The 23,202-nt window shown below is 43.0% G+C and overlaps 1 protein-coding gene across 4 annotated transcripts; it reads right to left on the reverse strand.

Moving 5' to 3' along the window:
• Positions 1-1,847: 1,847 nt before the first annotated feature.
• On the reverse strand, positions 1,848-15,432 carry traf7 (TNF receptor-associated factor 7). 4 transcript variants are annotated; one of them, XM_035614701.2, is made up of 22 exons: positions 15,275-15,432; positions 13,481-13,650; positions 13,256-13,308; positions 13,049-13,140; positions 12,796-12,912; positions 12,454-12,546; positions 10,633-10,666; positions 10,292-10,514; positions 10,025-10,159; positions 9,785-9,880; positions 9,540-9,661; positions 8,717-8,790; positions 8,542-8,590; positions 8,095-8,222; positions 7,494-7,576; positions 7,325-7,364; positions 7,079-7,195; positions 5,613-5,735; positions 3,566-3,685; positions 3,316-3,447; positions 2,731-2,850; positions 1,848-2,648 (listed from the first exon to the last, which is right to left on the reverse strand). In XM_035614701.2, the coding sequence occupies exons 3-22, from the start codon at positions 13,305-13,307 to the stop codon at positions 2,634-2,636; spliced, it is 1,965 nt and encodes a 654-aa protein (XP_035470594.1). In that variant the 5' UTR covers position 13,308; positions 13,481-13,650; positions 15,275-15,432; the 3' UTR covers positions 1,848-2,633. The 4 variants fall into 4 exon arrangements, with proteins under 4 accessions (XP_035470594.1, XP_035470592.1, XP_035470593.1 ...); XM_035614699.2 differs by having other exon boundaries at positions 13,253-13,308; XM_035614700.2 differs by having other exon boundaries at positions 13,256-13,313.
• Between the last annotated feature and the right edge of the window lie 7,770 nt (positions 15,433-23,202).

Consider the following 23,202-nt stretch of genomic DNA (forward strand, 5'->3'; position numbering starts at 1 on the left):
TTGCACATGCTTGGCCAAAAGGGGGGAAAAAAGTCGACACCTTCTAAAGAGCCTTTTCCTCTGCTTTCAACTGCATCTCATGGTCTTCATCACACGACATTGGAACTTTGATGACACGATAACAGGAGGTTTGTATATTGGGAAAGTCGTAACCCATGTGTTGGTTTCAGGACGGACATTAAATATGAACAATGAGGACCATTAGATGCGCGTTAAAGCTCCTAGAAAGCCAGCAAGTAGACATTGCGTTTGTTTTTGTTGTTGTTTTTTAGACTAAAACTAAATTCCCGATAAAAAAAAAAATGTTCATGCACAATGTCCACATGCTCTTTGGCATAAGAAGCGGCTGAAGTTTTAATTGCGGAAATAAATCGGCCCAACTCGAATCAAAGTGTACAACAGTTATATTGATCGACGATCAACTCAGGCTTACATGATTACAAGTATACAATAAGAAATCACTGACACTGACCAGTGAGCATCCCTCCCCCCCTCACTGAGGCTTACAGGAAGTGAGGGCCAGATGTGCGATGAAATGAAAGCGTACAGTAATATCTCCGAACATCTGTAGTGTCTGGATTCGTAGCAGTGATCTCATTAACCTAAAAACGACCCTCCCGCGCGTATTTAGTCTTTTTTTTTTTTTTTACAGTTTCAACCCAATGTGGGCACTCAAATATACTTTTGGAAAAAACAGGGCTTCGCTGTAGCTCCCTGGGAGTTTTGAGGTTTACACACCCAGTTGCCTTCACTTCATCGAGTCTACAGTGAAGTAAAGTGTTTGTCTGTGGCCGATGTTGACTCTGACCAGCTGAAGGCAGAGATCGGAGGGAGGGGGAGGGACAGAGCGAGGGGAGAAATGCACATCGTTACAGTCTTTCCTCGACTCCTCTCATCCACACGTATGGCACTCGTTGAAACGTGTAACACGGTAACAGACACATACATGCACACAGACGGCCTCCTGCGTCTCCGTTACGTAGGCCAGTGTGAGTCGCGTCCAGGCTCGCCACTCTCTCGTTACTTTACACAACTGTACAACTGTCGAGCGGCTGTGAATACAAGCATGGCACCAATATAAAACTCAGTAAATCAATCTATAGATCTGTCTTTCTCTTTAAAGTCTTCACTTAGTAAAAGGTTGTTGTGGATTTTTAAATAAAGGCTGGTTTCACAAAACTGAAATGGCCAACACTGATGGTGAGAAGAAGATTCTGTTCCTCTGTAACGGACAAAGGAAAGTTAAGACGACGTCATGATATCGTCTGTTAAGAACTGGAAATGTATTTTTTACAAGCTGCTCTACACTCGCTGGTCTGAAACAACCATGGAGAATTCATTTAACACAGTCCGTCAGGACCAAATCGAGCTTAAGGCCACTTTTACACCTGTAGTTCACTAAGGGAAAAATAGAAAACATATTCTTCCTTTGCAGTCCTGCCCTGTTTCAAGTTCCCACTCGCTTTTCTTTTTTACAGACAAAAGTACAAAGTCATTCATTGGCCGGTTTTTGATGAAGTCACCCTGCATCGTTGGCACTACACGGAGCCACGTGGAGAAATTGAACACTGTCCTACTTCTTTGTCTGCATGTTTATGTTCTCTGGTGTCACGACTACCTTAAGAAATAAGCGACGATGAAGAACATCAGTCCAGACTAAAAATCTTGACATTAAGTTATGAATAATAACAACGACCAGGCAGAAGTAGGACCGAGAAGAAGCACGTTTTATGGTTAATATTAATGTGAAAACAGCTAAGTTTCAATCTTTATATATATATATGTATATATATATATATATATATATATATATATATATATATATATATATATATATATATATATATATATATATATATATATATCAGGGAAAATCCCACAATCACATGGTGACCTGCATGTGTTGCCATGGTTACTCTAGCCTTTCAAATAGGCACCTTTGACCTCTGACCACTAAAGGGAAGTTAGTGGGAAGAGATTGACTTTGTGTGGCTCAACGTGGCCTGACTCATAAAAGCACTGTTCACAATTATTTCAGCATAAAACTGATGCTGCTTAATTTGCAAAAAATAACCTAGTTGCAATTTAAATGACCTTTTTAAAAGTCATAACTTTGAGCTTGTGGATTCTGGGATTTCTGTGTGTGGCACCCTCTGCGTTTGTGAAACCAGCCGTTACCCTCATTTGAACAGTTTACATTAGGCATCCTCAGTACGGTTCTTGAATGGCAGGTGCATCTGCAGGAAGCAGGCAGGGGAAAAAAATACCTTCGCCACCCACGATCCTCTCTGCTTCCTGCTGCGAGTACAGCGCTCATTCAATTTCAGTTTTGGCGCTGTGCGTTGTAAGGCAGCTCATCTTCGTTTTGCCCCATAATGCACCGAGTCGCTGAGGTCGCCGGGGAATATGACCCGGAGCCGATCCCAGGATCCTGAAGTTCGGGGAGGTCGTCGACGTGTTTGGTTGTAAGGTAAAAAAAAGAAAGAAAAAAGCAACACTTAATAAAACAGTTCCGATGCAGCTTTGATCGCGGAGTGCGTCTGGGGGGGTTATTGTTGGTCTGCGGATGTTAGAATCACCATGGAGGACAATCGTGGAAAGGTTAAGGAGGTGTGAGGTCGACTGGACTCTGTTTAGCACGTCCACACCTGAGAGCGAGAGAGAGAAAACAGTTAATTTAAAAGATCCAGCAGACGTGTCCAGTGACACACGGAGGCCGGCCAGTCGTACCTTGACTGTGCTGTCGACGGCTCCGGAGAAGAGGCGTCCCCTGGAGACGGCCAGCGCTGTGACACTGCCCTGGTGTCGCAGCAGCGTCTGGGTACAGATCATGTTGTCCATGCTCCACACCTGCACAACACGTGAACAAACATTTAAACTGCTTTTATTCTCTGGTGCGCTGTTCTTTCAGGATTATACAAGCGTAAATATCTGACTGGCTAAGCCTTAACAACGAATCAGTGAAAGGTCCATTAATATGCATCTGGTAAATCTAAGGAGAATACAGTTACAGCCACACAAATCATATGTTTTTGTTTGTTTTCAGTGCAGTGATTCATGTCAGTGATTTTTCCGTCTTTTTTTTCATAACAAATGAGATACAGCATCAGTGAGCTTTAGAGGTGCTGGGTGGCTTTGAATGGAGCCAGTTTCCTGTTTCTATGCTAGGCTAAGCTAACTGGCTGCTGCTGGCTCATATACAGTATTTACCATTCAGACATTGACATGATATCAAGCTTCTCATCAAAACCTCTGCAAGGAAGTGAAGAGAGAAAAGGGAGGGAGGCTTATATTTCCAAAAGTGTCCATCCTCACCCTGAGGGAACGGTCGTAGGAGGCGCTGAACACTTTGGTCTGGTCCGGGGTGGAGATGACAGCAAGAGCGTACACTGTTCCCACGTGACCCGTGAGAGTCCGCACCTGCTCTTTAGACTCAATGTCCCACACCTAGAGGACAGAGGAATGCACCTTCATCACCATCATCGCCATTATCCTCATCGAGTTCTAACAATGACGTCATGCCTCAGAAGAGCGGATGAGATACATTAGTGCATCTCTCTCTTACATGGATGAGGTTTTCGTAAGTGCCACAGACGATGTGGTGGTTCGTGACGGCGATGGAGTAGACGCTGCCGCCGCTGGTCTGCAGGACGTGGACACACTCCAGTGAGCGGATGTCCCAGATCTGGCAGGGAAAGAGGGAAGAGCGAGTCAGAGGGGGTGATGGGTAAAACAAATCGAATTAAAATAAAGCTCAGTAAAAGCACTTTAGAAGAGAAAGAGGAGGATGTTTCAGGGAGTGAGTCTCCTCGACAGGGTTAGGATGAACACACACATCGTGTAGCAGCGTGACACACCGGAAAGTTGTCAGCTTTCATCGCCATAGCAACACAGTCAGCACTAGATTAACTGGCAAGCCTTGTCGGCCAATCACAATGTAACCCTGAAAAGACTCTCAGTGTCTGATATATTGTCACGAATTGCGTTTAAAGTCAAATTAAAACGTGATTTTAGGAAAAAGTAATAACCCTATGAGATCCCCCCTATCATATCAAACAGAAATGTCACCTATTGTTAACATGAACATATTGATTATTGGCGTTACAATTTTAACATGAAACCATTATGATAGGGTATATACTGCTTCAATTGTTTGAAAGAACAAATGTTACACAACCCCATCCCCTCCATATACCAGGAGCCACACTAAGTCCAAGAAATGTTTTCCAAAAAGAAAGTTCTTATAACATACTGTATGTATGTTCACTTTCCTGATTGGTTTGGAATTTAATTAGTTAATTTGATGATGATGATGTTGATGTAAAAACAGACACAGACACAGCCAATGAAACATCTTGGGTCTCACAATCACCCCTGAACCTTCCTCCCTCTCTCTCTCTACATTTCGAATAAAGGCAAAAACATCAACAGATTACAGGAGCTGCTGTTGAACACTGCAAACTATTTTTTATACAACACTGGTCCAATTAATAAAAAAACATTCAAAACACATACTCCAACTAAACTACATTCAGGTACTAAACAGTCTTCTGGGAACTTTGTAGGTAATCTGTGTCAGAGTTACCTAACTGCTCAGCTGCTCAAAGGGACATTCTTCACTGAATATTGGCAGCATCGGTCAAAGTCATTTTCTGGAGCAAAACATTTTCTAAATGTCTTCTCTCGACTAACTGCTGTCTGGAGACAAACTGCCGCGCTTACGGGCGTCGTAAAAAAAAAAGTGAACAGTCTACTTCATCTTCGCTTTCATCTCCCCTTTCCTCATTCTTCATCCTCCTCAGACGTCCCTCGTTCCCACAACCAACCCCTCTCTCTCCTTGCTCTCCCTCTCTTCGTCTCTCCAGAGTCCCCGAGGTATTCATTAGCAACCAACTCCAGCAAGACGGTGGGACACACGGACACACACACAGACAGACTCACACGCTACTCTCAGACAGAGACGCAACATCCTTTTTATATAAAGAAACTAATTACTGGCCACAATATGTCCTAATGGCTTTCACTGCGCGTGCACGAAATTTCAGATCGGATCGTTTGGTCTCATAAAAAAAACTAAAAACAAAAAGAGCAGCTTCTCCTTTCTTGTCCTCAGCTGTGGATTGTGTTGGCTGCATACATGTTAGTTCTATAAATACAAAGTGATCAAAAATGTTGTATTAATTCTAACATTACCTGAGCCGTGACAAGCAACAAAACAGTAATATTTATTATTTATACTCCACGTTTCAGAGAGAGAGGTAACACACTAACACTGCTCGTGTTACTCTACACTCTGACTTACTAGCAACTTGGTGTAGTCCTGAACAGTGTGGGTTTTTCTAACACAAGCTGTGACCCCCCACATAACAACATGGATGGTTAAAGATACTCCCCTGGTCTTTGGTAATTACATTAGGTTAACACTGTGGGTAGTAAGCAATAAAATCAACTACATCCTCATACACGCCACTCAAAAATGTGAAAGAAGCTTGACGAGCCTTCTGTGCCTAGTTATGGTTGCTTAGCTATGACTGGACAGTCAAACATGAATATGAACTGTGTGTGGGTGTGTGTATGTACAACACTTACATCTCCCCCTCCCCTCCACCTACCTTGATGGTCTGGTATGAGCCACTGTACAGGTGGTTCTGGGAAGCCACCAGTGCTCTCACCCAGTGATTCAGACCGGTTAGTTCCTTCTTCAGTTTCAGCTCTGTGCCCACGATGTCCCACACCTATGCACACAAACATGAGGTTCAATGAAACTGAAATTACCGGGGGGGGTGTTTCACTGACTTCAAACTATGCGAGAGAAGACCCTTGAGAATAACACACTTCATTTCAGAAATCTCGACAGCAGTTTTTGGGAACAAAAAGTTCCATTTCAAAGGTTTTCGGTAAAACTGCTTCCTGAAAACAATTCAACACTCCACAAATACACTTATCTGCAGTAAGTCACAACAGCTCAGCTTAGCTCAGCTGTACACAGAGCTGAGCTGGGGTGGAAAAACAGTATTGAAAACAGTTCATAAGGTCACTTAGCAGCAGGTTGACAGCAGGAGGAGGTAGAGTCGAGGTGGGCGAGAAAGGAAGGCCCCTGTGTGAGAGCAATGACATCACAAAGATCTCACACAGAACCACAATCACCACAAAGACAACATACATCCCCCTCCTTACTTTCCCCCTCCTCATTAAGCCACATCTCTTCACAAATTGTCCAGGTCAGTGGCAGGTGATTGCAGTGACATAATGTTTTGGCAATTCTGTGTAAACAGATTTCTCTTGAATTTACACCAAAGGTCACTTAAAAACAGATCACATTATTTAATTGACCAGTATATTTTAGAACTCTCTGATAACTTTTTTTTTGCCAATCGAGATTCATCTGAAACCCTTTTGATTACAGAGCCAACCAATACTTTGGCTGCTAATGACCAATGATCAATGCGCTACACTCTTAATGTCTTGATCCCTGTGCATCATTTGATATGGTTAATACACCTCCAGTATAGTACAGACCGATATGATTCAGCTCTGGCATGGTTTAATTATCTGATCTCACAGAATTCATCATGTGCAAATAATGAATGCTAATAGCCTGTCTGACTCTCCATATTTACATCTTGTGTGCCTCAGGGGTCCACCCTAGGTCCTCTTCTCTATTTTGCACATACAAGTTGCATGTTACAATAAGGTGATATTCTTAACTTTTGGATCCATTTTCAGTGCAATATCTTGTTTCAACTTATACATCAGCTTCTCATTACCCAGTCTGTCCCATCAACACGAAAAAAAATATTAAGCTGGTTTTAGAGAAATTGAATATTGTGGTCCCCCACTAATACATGAACAGCTCCTTCGAAGGAAACCAATGCCAGGTTCACAACTCATTCTTCAATGTGTAACTGACAATAAGCAGCTGGTTGGTTCAACACCTGTGTTTTGGTTTTTTTAGGGAAATAATGCACCTAAAATAAACCCTGACAAGTGCAAAATAAAGTGACGGCTGAGCAGAAAGCTTTAAAAAATGATGAAACAACACGACATACACTGGCTGATACATCATCAACAACTGTACCTTAATGGCCTTGAGGGAGCCGCTGAACAACATGTTGTGGGAGGAGACAAGTGTACAAACGGGGTTGTCATGGGCACGGATTGTATTGACTTTCTGCAGGGTTTGGATGTCCCACACCTACACAAGACGCACGGCGGCGAGACGAAAAAACACAGTTACATAACTCATCGAAACTTTTCGACACAATTAAAATGTGCAAGTTTTCCCTTTAAAAAAAGAGTAAGCAGAGAAGTGAACATTACTCACAATGATGGTGCAGTCTGCAGAGCCACTGTATAGCCTGTTTCTATGGACACAAAAACAACAGCACAGTGTCATGCTTTAAGGAACGGCTGGCCATACTCAAGTTGACCTGAATCTCATGATCAACGTGTGTGTGCGTGCGTATGTTTAGGTGCTTGTGCATCTTAATTACCCCTGGATACACAGAGCCAATACGATGCCATCATGACCCTCGAGGGTTTTCTGACACTTGTAGGTGGTGCAGGTGTCCCACACCTGAGGAGAAAGGAGAAGATTCATTACCAAACTTTTAAAAGGTAAGAACTTACATGGAGTTTCCTGCCTCACCATATACATTTTTCATTGTTTGTTTGTGTGTGTGTGTGTGTGTGTGTGTGTGTGTGTGTGTGTGTGTGTATGTGTATGTGTGTGTGTGTGTGTGTGTGTGTGTGTGTGTGTGTGCATCTTTAACACTTGTGCAAGTCTATATAGAAAAAAGTTGGAAATGTTATATTTCCAATGCAGGGAATGTAGGCAAAAAAGAAGTTATCAAAATCTCTCTGGACGTGGGTGGGTGAAAATGTGTTCAGGCTGAAAATAGCACTGCTTCAAAGAGTAACTCACGCACGCACGCACAATATAGTCCACAAAGTCTATGTTGTGTTTGAAGACCATCTACCAACTGAGTTCATGAAAACATCAAGGAAATTGTGTTCATTGGTGCTAATGCCAGTCTAACCATGACATTGTTCATTCCCTTTGAGTGTGAGTATGTGCCTGTGTGTTGATGTTACCTTGATAGTCTTATCTGAGGATCCAGAGAAGAGCAGGTCTCCAGTGGAGTAAACACAAAGGCACCAGACAGGACCCTGGTGGCCGACAAATGTCCCCTTACACTTGAAGATCTGCTGGGGGTCGTACGCTACACACAGGCACAGAGATGGGAAACACTGGATATGCATTTTTCCATTGGAAAGAGTATATAAAGGAAAGAAAATGGGAGAGTTGGGAAGCGAGGAATAGGGGACGGAAGAGACGGACAGAGGTCGGAGAAGAAAGGTGAGTGGGAGTCAGGGGGAAAAGAGGAAGGACAAACAAATAGCCAGAGAAGGCAGTCAGAGCTACAATTTGCATTGCAAATCAGCATAATGATGATGAAATAATAACAAATTTGGCAGGGTCCAGTTATGGCAAGTGGTTTACCAAATGTCGTAAAGCAGGACAGACGGGCAGATACTTACAGCCCAGAATTCCCATATTGAGCCTGGCGTTGATGTGGGACAACTCATCCTGCATGGACACAGAACATGAATATTTAGCATTTTATACGCTGGCTAATTTAAACTCCATCACTTTTAATTCTGGTTTTCCAATTCAGCATCTACTTTCACCTATACAACTGTCTCACACACTTACGTTAAGCATGGAGGCATCTCTACGAAATTCCATCAGGTCCTCGCTTAGTTTACTCTGGTTCTCATCCAACATGTCTGAAATACAAACACCGGCACTTTGAGTACAAAGAACGGGTAATTAGGGATACACCGATGTACCTTTCTCTCCCCAGATACCAACTTCCATAACCAAACTCAAGGTGAAAAATTGTTTTGGATATATTTGGAGAGGGGTTTTTAAAAGTCTGACACTGCTGCTGCTCCAACAGCTGACCGCGTTGAGAGGAAACGCCAGCCAACTCTGTAGCGAGCGACATACCAACTGACCTCCACCTGAGGGATTTTTCACAGCTCCTTCAACAAATGAAAAGTAATATAAGTAAATATACGCCTAGGGCTATCTACCACGTTCTGCTCTCATTTACAGTCGCGCTAGCTTCTCGGTCTGCTCCACTGCCTGTTTAATCCAGGGGCAGGGCTTGGCTACTAACATTTTACACACACACAGACAGACACAGTCGACCAGAGAGCCCTGAATCTTAATGTGGCAAATTCTTGTAAAACTTAGATTCTGGCTGAGACTAACCAGCCCCCTTGGCTGAATTAAAATTCAAGTAATTTCCATTTCCCCAATCAGCACCATCAGCCAGAAATCTGAAACCCGAGCAAAAAACCCTGAAAGGCGCTCCACAGACCTGCTCAGGGGACCTGAATGTTCTAATACTAGTGTGTAAACATGCAAATAACTTCCCAGAATGTTGTGAGGAATAATTTAATCATAGTCCGGCTAGTTTGGCTGAATAAAATGCTAAACGGAAGGAACTTCCTCGCAAACTGCATCTTACCAAACTTGAGCTCCATGTTCTTCTCTAGCTGATCCAATTTCTCGGAGAGTTTGCCCAACATGGAGCGCAGGAAAGCGATGTCTTGGTCCTTCTGGGACAGGGTCAGCTGCATCTCGTGGAACCTGCCGGGGGCAAAGGTCGGATCAGAGGTGTGCTGAACAACTTCTTAACAGACGGAAAAGGTCTAGTAGAACATTTAGTTCTACAATAATAATATATTTTGAGTTGTATTCAGGTCTGCTCACCTGTCGTCGGTCTGCTGCAGAAACTCCTTCAGCCCCTCGAATTTACAGACCTCCAGATGTGTTTCATAAGTGTCCTGGTTACCGATGAACGTGCAGCTGTCAAATCAAATTGATGGTAGGTAGATGAGGGGATTGCGAATGAGCGACATATGGACACCAAAATTAATTTCTAAATCGCATATACTATGTCAGAAATGCTTTTCATGTGCCTGTGTTTTTTTGGTTTTTTTTAGGACTCACCCATATTTGGAGTGTGGACATTTGATGTGCTCGCATTCTTTGAGGTGAGCCTCCAGGTTCATGGTGAGCAGTGGTGGGCAGGAGGGGTTGTTGGGGCAGCGGACTGGCCTGTAGTCACAACTGGCCTCATGTTCTCTGAGAGTTGGGATGGGAAAAAAATTCAGTCAGTCACAGCATTTTTAATTGTTGCCGTTTCACAGTGTGTAAAAATGACATTCATATGGGAGCAGCAGAATTACTGCGGCCTCTCAAATCTTTCGCCCTTACTTCCGTAAGGACAGTTTGATGGTGAACGGGCAGCCCAGTGGGTCCACTTCGAACGCTCCGGGCTTCCCGGCCACCGTGCTGTTGGAGGCTGCGGCCCCTCCCGCGCCACTGGCTGTGGCCCTGCAGCCGTATTTGCAGTGGATAAACAGCTCTCCTATCTGCTCAGCCACTGCGATGTTGTTCACCACAACCGTTAGCTTAGCCGCATCCACTGGGCACTTGTCTGCGAGCGGTACAAGCATATAGGTGAGGTTATTGTAACACATGAAATATAGCCATTATTAATGTTAATAGCACCATATGTTGGTCCATTACTCCCGCCAGAACACTTTCATCCTCACCCGAAGTCAAGGCACAGCGTCTGCAGAAGGTGTGCTGAGGAAGGAGGGAAAACAGGTGTGGTTTAACTTCCTTATTTTTATAGTAACAATAATAATACGTTTTAACACAACAAAGTCTTTTTTAAATGCTCAACCCCAGCTAGTGCTCAACCTCGCTTCCTCATTCAGCACATGAACAGTTTATAATGACGACAGTGACTCAGTAACGTTCAAATCTATGCGTCCGCGGATTGAGATTTTGCTGAAGTGCAGAAATTTCCCAAAATCAGATAAAGAGCAGGACATTGCTGGTGAAGTCAGCCTAAACTCTGACGCACGAGGACAGGTTTCGACATAGTGGGGGAATATGACACAGTCGATGTGTCATTCATAATCAGGTTTTGTGTTTTCTTTATGTAGCATTTCTTTATGAGTAACTATATAGGTACTGTACAAAGCTACTTAGCTGGACATGCTTATGTGTGCAGCTTAAGTTAGAGTGGACAAAAAACACTGTTTAATCCATTACTTTCACTATCACTGGTGTAGTTTCCAAACTCTTTAAATACAAAGTGTCTCTGGTTTCAGAGCAGGTGTTTGGTTGGGGTTCATTCTAAATTGCTAAAGAGTTAGCATTAAACTGGCTGTATGATGATGAAAAAAAAAAAGGCAAATCACAAATGTCATTGCAGGTCAAATGTGCTATGATAAAGATAACATTCTTCTGCAAATTTTGAAGAAGACCTAGACCAGTGAGGGAGTCAATTGCTAAGAAGCTGACAAATCATTCAGAAGGACAAATGTGTGAAGGCGCCTTGTTGCTGCTGTGGAGCTGCACGAACCGGACAGAGTAAAATTGTGCATTGTGTGAAAAACATTGTAAATGTTCCTACTCTGCAAAAACAAAAGCCTGCTGTGACGCTGAATACTCTGGTGAGTTTTGCAAAACTCCCTCAGGCGAGAGGTTTCAGGACTTGATGAAAGTAAACAAAAGGAACTTGACGCATTAGCTGTGCTGCTTAATTTGGAACCAGCTGATGTGTCTGACAACCTATAACAGGAAATGATTGAGCTGCAAAGCAACAAACAGCTCAAAGTTACAGCAACCTTCCTCTGCTCTTGGTCTATGAACCGTACTAGGGGTCGACCGTTTATCGCTCTGGCCATTTTGCCGATGAAATAATTTAATTTTAAAATATGCTTATTTGGCTCTGATGCAGCCGCAGTCACTTCTCTCTGGACTTTAGAAATGTCCCGTCCATGTTTGCTTGTTCAACTTCATAATAATGCTGCTGATAGTTCCCTGTACTTTGTGAGTTAAGGTCTTGTTGAAAGGTTCAGTGAATTAAACATATGCTTTAAGGCATTTCAACAAAGTTTTGTGCTAAGAGTTTGTCTTATTCAAAATGTTTACGCCTTTTGACACTTTTTTACTGCAGACAGATCGGTTTCAAATATAGGTTATGGGTCTCTTAGATTAGTAATAATCGGTATTCGGTATCGGCCTGGAAAAGCCATTTCAGTAGACCCCTTGTACTGTATGTCCTGAGGATTTTCTCTTTCTGAGGAGATGTCACTGAAGTTTGCTTCTCTGTTTGGGACAAGCAACTGCTGAGAGCAGCTTTTTTCAAAGCTGAGTGTTGCAAAGATTCAGCTCTGCTCAACACTGACTGACCCAAACCTGGAAACTAGCTACGAGGAGCATCATCATCATCAGCTGACATCAGACGCCTTGCCAAAGAGAAGCAGTGCCAGCCATCTCATTAGAGAGGTTACTGTGTTCAATAATTCAGCGTGTTCCTCACAGGGTGTTATGAAACTCACTCACTGAAGTCAACTTACCCCACATGTGGTGATGACAGGGTCCTTGAAGACGCTGCAGCAGAGCTGACAGCACAGTTTTACTGACGGCTGTTCTGCAAACACCTGGGGTTCCTGCACAAATACACAGATCTGTTCATTTACTCAGTTTGTGTTATGGTTTTCATTCCCAAAACAATCTTTTGATTGTGTTTTTAGATGTTTAATAAGTGTGTATGCATGTTACCATATATGCGCTTATGGGCTTATGATTATGATTGATGTCATATACAATAGTATATAGTATATTAAAAACCTCAGACCACAAATTGGAAAGTACTGTTTGTGGTACTGTCTACAGTGTGTTTGTGCTGGGCAGGATACCATGTCCTCCTCCTCTTCATGCAGAGAAAACGTGGAGCGCAGGGACATGTTGGACTCGGAGTGAAGGGATCGGATGGAGATGGCTGAATCGGACCTCCGAGGTGTGCCAATGAGAGGCTGAGGAGACGGCGGAGGCAGTGGAAGGAAGAAGAGGTCAGGTGTATCTTGTTCACAAGTTTTTAGACACCTTTTCACAGTTATTATTTATTGGACTGGAAAATATAAACTGGACTGGAAATATAAATATATATACCATTCCATCGTCATCGTCCCGGGGGGAGTAGGTTAGAGTGCTGGAGGAAGAGGGAGTTCTTCTATGCTGCTTGTAGGTGCTGGACCCTTCAGCTGAAAACATATGACAAGTTCACAAACGTGAATGTCAGAATTATCGAGTGTATACCAAGAAGAAAAAAAACACGTAGTGGAAATGAATGTTTTAAGAATAGAGAAGACTTACCACCTTTGGCTCCAGCAGCCACAGCTGCAAAGGTTGGACCAAACGACGCCTCCATGCTGCTCTGCAGTGAAGAATGGAGGGATGGGTGGACAGAAAAATGATGGGAGTTAAACTATCAATTATTTTTAACAAAAACAGTCATTATGACAGGATTGTGACATATAAAACAAGTGCAGTGTGGGTATCTAATTAAAATCTCTCTCGCCATTCCACACTAGTGTCTCTCACCCCGCTGCTGGAGTCTGCTGGGGGGGTTGAAGGGCTGATGGAGATGGTTGCTGTGGTCGCAGCTTCTGCTGCTGCTGCTCTGGAGTATTGATTGTAGTGAGATGTCTCGCCACCCAAAGGGTACACAGGTTCACGAGGAAACACTAGCAGCTAGCTGTGGACTGCTAGGCCTGGGAAGAGCAATGGGGGGGGGGGGGGGGGGGGGGGGAGATGAAGGGAATTAGTGAGGAAAAGAGTGGGAGGGAGACCAGCATTACTGCGGCAGCCTGACTGAAAACAGGATTGATGCATTATGCTAGCCACAAGTTGGCTTTATGTTTTAACAGACACAGGGGGAAAAACACCCACCCACATTTGGCCCAAGAATTATTGTCAAACGCCGGCAGCTACAACGCAGCTTAAGGCTCCCTAAGATAACAATCAATGCAGTGAGAAGAAGTCAGTTCCTCGTGGAGATTGCTCAGTTGAGTTACTGTTATTGAATGGAGGTCTGACTCACTTCCCCGGTTTCGGGGCACAACTCAACTAACAGCACAATCAAACATAACGCTTCCACAGAAAGCTTTAACAGCAAAGAAGAGCATTTTGTGCTTTTGCTTCTCGACTGGGTCAGGTAGCTTTTTATAGTTAGATAGAGAGTCTCTGAGCACAGATTCGATCAGCAGTCGCGGAATTTATGAAGTTAAAAAGTACAGTCAGTCAGTGAGTCCAAAAAAGAAAAAACAAAAAAGAGTCTCTTCACTTGTCATAACACTGCTTTATATTGTATAACGCAGAATAGCATAGAAAAGTATACTAGAAATTAAAAGTGACATACTGGAAGTATAAGTCATGATATGAACAATCCACATTGAATGCATAATTTTCAATAATATTCCGTGTTCATGCTTATTCGTCGGATCCCTGTCAACACGCCACAAGCAAAACTCGACGGCAACATCTAAAACACAGGAAGTTTGCACAAAAAAGGAGAAATAATAGGTTTCTCATATGAAACCCAGCATCATAAAAATGTACATATACTGTACATCACACCGATGCACTGATGCCTTCTGCTCAGTTATGGATCCCCCAGGGACGCACGCGTGCACGCACGCACACACACACACACACACACACACACACGCACACACACACACACACACACACACACACACACAGCTGGATAAAGGCAAGAGAGAATCACAACATCGGGGGAAAGCAGCCCAACTCGTATCGACGTGACGTGAAAGTGACCGACATCTGCAGACCCTCGGCCACACGGGGAGAAGGGGAGGGAGAAGCAACGGCCGAAAAGGCAGCGACCCGCACAGACTGGACGCTGATGTAAGGAGAACGGTATGCGGACCGTCAGCTCGAAACGCGGGGAGATTCCCGTAAAGAGGAGCCCCGACACGGAGGAGGGGGCGGAACACACGGACACACGGACACACACACACACACACACACAGAACGGAGCAAAGTTTAACACTGACAGCTATGTGGCTAACTGTTAGAACGTGAAGAATACCCGCCGGCGGTACAACCGTCAGGTCCCCGTGGACGCCGGCTTTCGACGCGGCTCCCCGAACAACCGTCATCACGCCAACAGCCGCTTCCGAACCGCGATGAGCAGCAAGCCCCAGTGGTTGTTTGCTAGCTAAAGTTAGCTAATGTTCCATGTTCTGTCAGCGATCGCTGCCGCTAGCGGCCTTTGGCGAACTCCGCCAAGCGCCGACGGAATGTCGACGTCATTTTACACTCGCTGGTGCGACGGCGTTTTAAAAAGCGTTTGTTTTGAGTTAGTGGACTTACCATTATTATATATATTTTTTTTGTTGCGACAGCGCAGCTCAAACACTGCAGACGAAATCCCTAAATGTTCCCTTCTCTCTCTCTCTCGCTCGCATCGCAATACGCTGTCGCCGCAGTGCACTCTGGGATATGTAGTAAAACCGCGTTACCGCCGTCCATCGCCGGGAACACTCCCATCTTCCGCTGTCGGACTACGCGACCCACAATCCCCTCCGCGCAGCTGCCATTGGACCCGGTTCTGTCAGTGAAACTCCGCAGACCAACTGCACAGCGCAACCGGTCCATGTTATTGGTTCTTGCTGCGTCCCGAGCCATCACGCGACCGCCACCATCACGTTTTACGGTGAACGCACGTGCACACGGTGTGTGTGCGTGTGTGTGTGTGTGATGGAGAGAGATACCTGCCGACGGCACGGAGAGGCTATTGGACAGTTTCATCAGGCATATTGATGTACCATCAATGGCAAAAGACAAAAGGAAATCATAAGGAAGCTTTCTTTTTTTTATGTAGGACAGTGATAGTAATAACATACACTGTTACACTGTGATAGGATTAATGTCTGTGCAATTCCACATTATAAATCAATGCAGGATGCACAGTCTGGTTCATTCACACAAGACAAATCGAGATTTTACAACTGAAGGAGCTGGAGTTTGCATGCATCATCTGTTAGTTTACATAAAATCTTGTGCAAATGACCAACGGTGTACAGAAGGTTTGAGGATGGGTCAGAAGAATTACGAGTGTTCAAGGGAGCTGAGATGAGGTTAAGGCCCCCCACTGACCCCTGTGTGCGGCTTCTTCGCGCAATGAGTGATACAACAACTTTCATCCAGGCTCAAATCTGTTATAATAAATACATATTAAAATGTTAAATTGATCGGGTTTTAACCCCGTGTCGTGTTTTAATTTTGATGGACTCGCATCAAAGCTCACTGTAGCAAGAAAGTGTGATATCCTTTTTCACTTCAGAGAGGGCCACTATTATAGTAATGCCAAATTGTGAAAGTAAAATTCTATGGCCGCATGTAAATTACTCTGACGGTTTTTATGAACTGTTGAGATCCTTATAAAATATTATTCATATATCTAGGGGAGGCTTTGCACTATATGGGATTCTCGTCTCCCTTTTGTATTGAGAACGAATAATGTCCTATCCTGTTATATCTTGACATCTCCACACCCATGGGGTGCACTTAGCAAATGAAGTCATTCAGTTTTCGATGATTACCTCATGTTGTCTGAGGGGGGAGGCTGTTCAAGTGAAGAGTAGTATTACAGTATTCAAACTGTTGCAGCTTGACGCAACAGTTTCGACACAAAGCACTTAACTGAGAGCAAATCTTGCAAGACACATACATTGTACTGTGCTTATTTAAAATCTCACACTTCTAGATTGATATCAGCAAACGATGAGAAGTGTAGGAACGTGTGTGTGTGTGTGTGTGTGAGAGTGTGGAGGTGCTGTCAAATAGAACACACTGCAAATAGGGATCTAGATCCCTCCTTATATTTGATGGAAGTATTTAAAAAACCGTACATTCTTTTTTTTAATGACACTTTGTTGTCACCAGAAGAGGGCGCTACTTATCCAGATGTAATCAGAGCATTGGGCTAAAACGCCCTCTTTTTATGATGACCTACGACGTTAGAGATGACAGCATAGAAAAATGATAAAAACACTGATTATTTTTTTATTAATACTGGCTTAAAATTTAACAATGTGTTGACTGTTACCACGATTCAATAGATAATGTAATGGGCCCAGTTATTTTTTACGGAAGACATTTTGATGTGTCACAATTGGAAAGCACAGGCGCAGATAATCAAATGAATGAAGGCCGAGATCCGTTTAGCTGCTCCAGGGTCCAGGGTCCTGGTACTGTGCAGGCTGACTTACTGCCACACTGTCATGGTTTACTGGGACATAATGTTATGTTACATCTGCGTATCCATGGTAAACTAGGTGATCTTAACCGTTTTGACGTAAACCTCCCTTCAGGACTGTGTGGATGTGAATGTGCCTGCCTCATCCTTCCGGAGCCTTTTCTCTGGAGTAATGCATGGCATTGTTCAGCCTGTGCCAAAGTCTAATGAAACAGAATGATTGAAAACAGTTTTTTTTTTCAACTTTCATCTTTATTTGTTTTTTGTGCATATAACCAAACATTTTGTTCAATTGAAATTCTTACAAATATAAAAAGAAACGAAAACAGTCATGGCTACAGGTTTCCACCATCAAAGTAAAAATCCAGCACCTTGAAATTTATACACCAGTTAGGTCATAAACTATTTCCAATGCCGAAAATCATCCATTTCGTCCATTTATGAATGAAAACATTTTCTCTCACTCCTAGCTGGTAAGTCAGTTTTTTCCATAGTGCAATTTCTTACAATTGTTTCATAGTAGGGTGGTTCAGTCTTGTGCCAGTTTCTTGTAATTGCTTTCTTTTGGTGTGCAGGAACTTGATGCCTCCAGTGATGTATATACCTGTGTATACCATATATACCAAATGGTTTAACAAAAATCCTTGGTGGAAGTAGTACTTAAATCCTTTATTTAGGGAGTTGTATCGAAAAATGGCTAATGTCAAGGAGCGAAATGTTGTTTGGTTGTCGTCAAATGAATGTATGGTAAACCTGCACCACTGGTAAATTGTTAGCTTGAACACATTAAATGTCTGTTTTTGGAGGATGAGCTGAGCATGGAGCGGATGACATCATTGCCAAAGTAGAAAAGACTTACTTTTAATGATGTTAACTTCATTATTATAAACTTTGGGTCCCATTTGATATGGAAATCCAACATAGTAACACTGTATATATTATATTTCAAGTACCTCAAAATTGTAGATAAATACAGCACTGTGGGAGCGTGGATGTTTTGCCGCCGTGCACGGGGCCAGTCCGTGCAGCTCCGCGGGTCTGGACAGAGGAGGTACATGTGAATAGATGCCCACATGCACAGAGAGAGGGAGCCGCAAATAGAAAGACAGCAATAGCAGGCCTGAATGCTGTAATGCAGCCATGAATAAGAGATGGCTGCAGCTTTGTTGAAGACACACGCACACACACACACACACGCACACACACACACACACACACACACACACACACACACACACACACACACACACACACACAGCTCCATTAGAGGAATACCAGGCCATTAGTAGTTATATCTTCTTTGTGTGTGGGACAGCCCTGAAAAGACTTCCCTCTCTATCCGCCCCAGCACACACACGCACACACAGACACACAGACACACACACTCACACACACACACACACACACACACACACACACACACACACACACTGTCCGATTCACGACCAACACACCCCACTCCTGTCTCTGATGCAGATGTTTTGGGACGATACACTGTTGACACACTGTTCCGATGACGGTCACGAAAGAGCAGAGCATGGCTCTCAAGTTCACAGAGAGGGATTCAGCCCGGTTCTTCATTGGCTTCATCCTCCTCCTCCCACGCTGATAAGACGCCACAAACAGCTGACGGCGTGAACTGAATGTATTTGCCAGTCGCTCCCAATGCGCAGCTACCAAAATGTTGCATTGTGTCAAGACGGTTCAGTCGTCGTTCACAGAACATCTGTCTGTGCCCGTAACAGCTGACAGTGTTGCACAAAGCCTTGTCCTCTTCCCTCTCACACATGGGCTTTCAAATGTGACATGCCATGTTCCACTGAGTCACAGGGACTGACTGCATGCATTCTGTCTCACACACACACAGACACACACAAACAGACAGTGCATAAATAGACGAACCAGTAAAGTGTTCTGATGTGCTCCTCAGTTCTTGTATACAGTAAGCTGTAAACCACAACCTCTATTTATGTGAACTTGGAAGCAGAAAATGTTGTTCGTCCCAAAAAAGGCAAGATGTGCAAAAGGCTGATTTGTAGGACCTGAAAGAGAAGCAGTCCTTTGAAAGGTAAGTGCCTAGTCTCCCCCTCCATTCCTAATAGTACAATAATAGCTGAAAAATGATAGTTTAAAGCGGCTTTGATGTATATTTTTACATCAAGGAAAAGGAATCAATTATAGTCACAAGCCCACAGAGATTTGTCACCATTTTAGCATCTTAAAAGTTAAACTGTATATATAATATGCAGATTACAAAAGCGGCAAGCTACTGTAAACCAAATTAAGCGTATAATGAAACATATTTTGAAGCACATTTGTACAAATACTGTACATCATATGTTAGTTGCACTGTCGCATAAATACTTATCTTATCACACTCGTGCGTGACTGTCACCAAGCACACGTGCAAACAGAGAATACACACAATCGACAATACAATGCACACACACGCACACACACACACACACACACACACACACACACACACTTGTATATGCGCACACTTGACCTGGATAGAGACAACAGGGTGGCAATTCCCCCCATTGACTGGGTCCATTAGGGGCCAAAGTACAGCTGAGCCACATGCTGTTCGGCCACAAAGAGACACACTGGATTACACAGAGACAGCCAGGCACACATAATGGAGGAGGGGGGGGGGGGGCAGAGGACTGGACGGTGGGGATTCAATCTATTTTCATAAAGGTTCCATTTTTATTATATATACATATTAAGAGCTCGGCTTTATGTGTCATTCTCTTTTAACTCCATTGATCGTTCACTCTGAGTCTACTCAGGGGGAGACAGGCAAACAAACAGATTGTCCCACACGCTGCTCATCCAAGTGGGACAACGGAGTCAAGTTGTTGAGATGGCAGCATGCATGAATGCTGGAAGACGTGGGCTGAGGTCAGGGGGGGTTCTATCTATCCATCTCTATCTATATCTAGTTCCTTTTCGTCATATCTTTTAGTAATGTAAAGCTGAGGTTTCAGAACTGAGCCTCCATCTGAGATGTGCGCTATGAATTAATGATCAGTGCTGAGTAAGACCCCTGTCTCTGCAGTAAGTGCTGCTGGTGCTCAGATCACCACCACTGCTACTTCATCTTTCTGTGAGTGTGTGTCTGTGTGTTTTCTCCAGTTTTAAATATACTGCACCTTTCTGCACGCGAGCAGAGGCGATTAATCCTTCACCGACAAATATCGATGGTTAAATCTCGACTGCGCCATTCTCCTTTCGATCATATTAACAGGAGGCAGAGTGATACATCTGACTGTGATGCTTTAGAAAACAAGAAAATCTGTTTGGCTGTGACTAAATCTAGATGGATGTAGGTGAACTTTCATTAGGGAATTCCTGGTGAACGGATCTAAGGATTTGATCAAAGACACCCACTTGTCCAACTGATTCCGCCGCAGACTTATACAATAATGATTCGCCTCATCTGAAGGGGAAAGCAAAAAGAAAAGAAAGGGGGAGGAATGCTTAATGAGGTTGCATCCATATTGACCGGGGAAGTGAAAGTGAAACTTGGGCTTGACAGACAGTCATCCATCCAGTGAAAACCTTCAGTACAATGTACAGTTTTTTCTCAGTTACTAAAAGAAATAGTTCCATATTTCCTAAATTACAAAAGGTGACATTTAAATATGAAGCATCTGTCAACTGAGAATCAACTTAGCATATCTTATCCAAAGACTTGACAAAGACCGTGTACAAAGGCAATAAAATAAATTAAATACATAAAAACCAAGATCTAGTATGTGCATTGGAGTTAAGAGATGCTGCTAAACAGATTTTGTGACCTCTCGACAGAGCGAAGCTAACTGTAGCATCTTTTTCTAGTGTTTATGCCGAGCTAAGCTAATTGGCTGCTGACTGTTCTTTACCAATAAGGACATTAGAGTGAAATGGTGAATGGACTGCATTTGCCTTTTCTTTTTTTTTACACTGCGTCATATTCACCCCTTCATGCACCCATTCATACAGAGCTTCTATATATAACTCTACTGTCCGCTCGTGCATCCCACTCACATATTGCGAATTCACATACAGTCAGTATGGGAATGCGGACGAATGGGATCTGGGGACAGTTCAGACGTGCAGACTGGAGGAGCCGGGGATCCAACCACCAACCCTTACACCCTGAGCCTCAGCTGCCCTGAGGGACAAGAAAACAACAAGAAAACAAATATGGATTTTCAAAAAATGATTGAAGTCTTTGAGCACTGCTATCATTTTGTATTATCCAAAGTAATTTACTTAATCACGTCATCCATTTGTTCACCACATACACCAAAACAAAATGCCCTCTTTCTTCTTGATTTAACCAGGACAGTAAAGTGTTGAATGACATTGTCTCAAAATGACAGAGGATGATTAAACTGTGTCTTTATGTCATGTCTGATTGATACTTCGATACAGTAAACCAATGCTCCAAATTCATATATCTTCATGGATGAATGCAAGTTGCTTTGGACAAAAGCGTCAGCTCAATGAACATAATGTAATGTAACCTCGATTTTTTTTTTTAAAATGCAACAATTTATTGAGCACCTTTTACTGACAATGGCAGATTCCTGAAAATATGAAACATTCATGTTTGAAAGGTAACAATTTTGTGCACACGAGAATTCATAATGAGCACTTCAATAACTGGGAGTGTCACAATCCATTTTGGTCACCGATGCTGACTACATCACTGGGCCAATAGATGGTAACAGTACATGTGGAGTTATGTGAAAGCAACGAGAAATGCATCCAATAGTGTAAGAAAATGAGAATGAATTATTTAGTTGTGAAGTGTGAAGACTTTGGCTGCCTTCATTTTGGCTCGTGTGCGTCCATTCACACAGGCAAAGAAGTGACAACTGATGGTTCAGATATTGTGCAAAGACATGGATCATTAATTTGCTGTTGATTATTCCTCTCAGACATCCTACCTACCTTCTACTTGTCAACTCTACTTGTCATATTTGTATTTTAAATATGGTGTAGTCGTTGTTGTATTTTGCTGCAAGTGTGCAGAAGTGCTGGCCACCAGTGTGTTTGGTGATACCATCAGACCTTCTCTCATGGAGAATCAGTAATCTGCTGGATGACGTCTAATCCCAGCGCACCAAACACACACACATACAGGATGTATATGTGCGATTCCGACGGCACATTTATAGAAAGAGCTGTAATCTTATCTAATCCAAACCCTCTTTACTGTGATGGTTCATCAAATATATCACACCATAAATTACATCAGATTAATGGGGATGGCTGAAATCGTGGAGACTTCCTGGATTAAAAAACCTAGCAGCTTGTCAAAAGCCTTGGACCAGAAGGTGTTTCCAGAGCCCTCTGTGGGGACAGAGAAACTGCAGGGCGGCCCGGTTGTTACCTTGACCTCCGTCAATGCAACAGAGGAACTAGTCTTTCCTGCAAAGTCAAGATTCATCACGACTGAAATCTTTAGCTCAAAAGTGAACAGGTGGACATTTCTGCATAGTAGATATTTTTTCTCTCCAGATGATTGACTTTTGGAGCTTTTAGGTCCAAATGAAAATATGGTACAGAAAAAACAACAACAACACATTTTCCAAGATAGCTCAGCAAATAATAGAGCTAGAGACAATCTAGAACTAATAATGATCAGAAAATGATTTCCCCATCATATGATATCAAATGATCAGTGATGTCATCACGCAGTCAGACCATGATGTAATGCGTATTTCAAAAATGCATTATTTTAAAGGTATCTTAGCCTATTGTAGCACTCAAGACACAAGTTCAAAAATAGTCTATGATTGGTAGATTCCAAGGTAGGAAGTCATGTTGACGTCAGATAAATTATGTCATTTTGTGAAGTGATGCGTTAACTTGTGCGCCCAATAACATTAGAGGCACAATCTGAAGCAGATTAAACAGTAATTTGCATTAATAAATAATTATGAAAAGGCAATATTACTTTATCAAAATTCAGCATTGCCTGACTGGGTTATATACATGGAGGTCTCTCTGTACTGCATGTTTTCAATATGTGAATGCTTCC

Source organism: Scophthalmus maximus, chromosome 17 (assembly GCF_022379125.1).
Source record: "Scophthalmus maximus strain ysfricsl-2021 chromosome 17, ASM2237912v1, whole genome shotgun sequence".
NCBI classification, from domain to species: domain Eukaryota; kingdom Metazoa; phylum Chordata; class Actinopteri; order Pleuronectiformes; family Scophthalmidae; genus Scophthalmus; species Scophthalmus maximus.

Bases quoted from the DNA above. Each gene is read 5' to 3' on its own strand.
- traf7 (XM_035614699.2), bottom strand. From the start codon at position 13,307: ATGGAGGCGTCGTTTGGTCCAACCTTTGCAGCTGTGGCTGCTGGAGCC. The intron at 10,667-12,453 runs GTAAGTTGACTT...CTCCTTCCTCAG, and splicing joins CTGTCATCACCACATGTGGG to CACACCTTCTGCAGACGCTG. The intron at 9,662-9,784 runs GTGAGCAGACCT...TGCCCCCGGCAG, and splicing joins CTGCAGCAGACCGACGACAG to GTTCCACGAGATGCAGCTGA.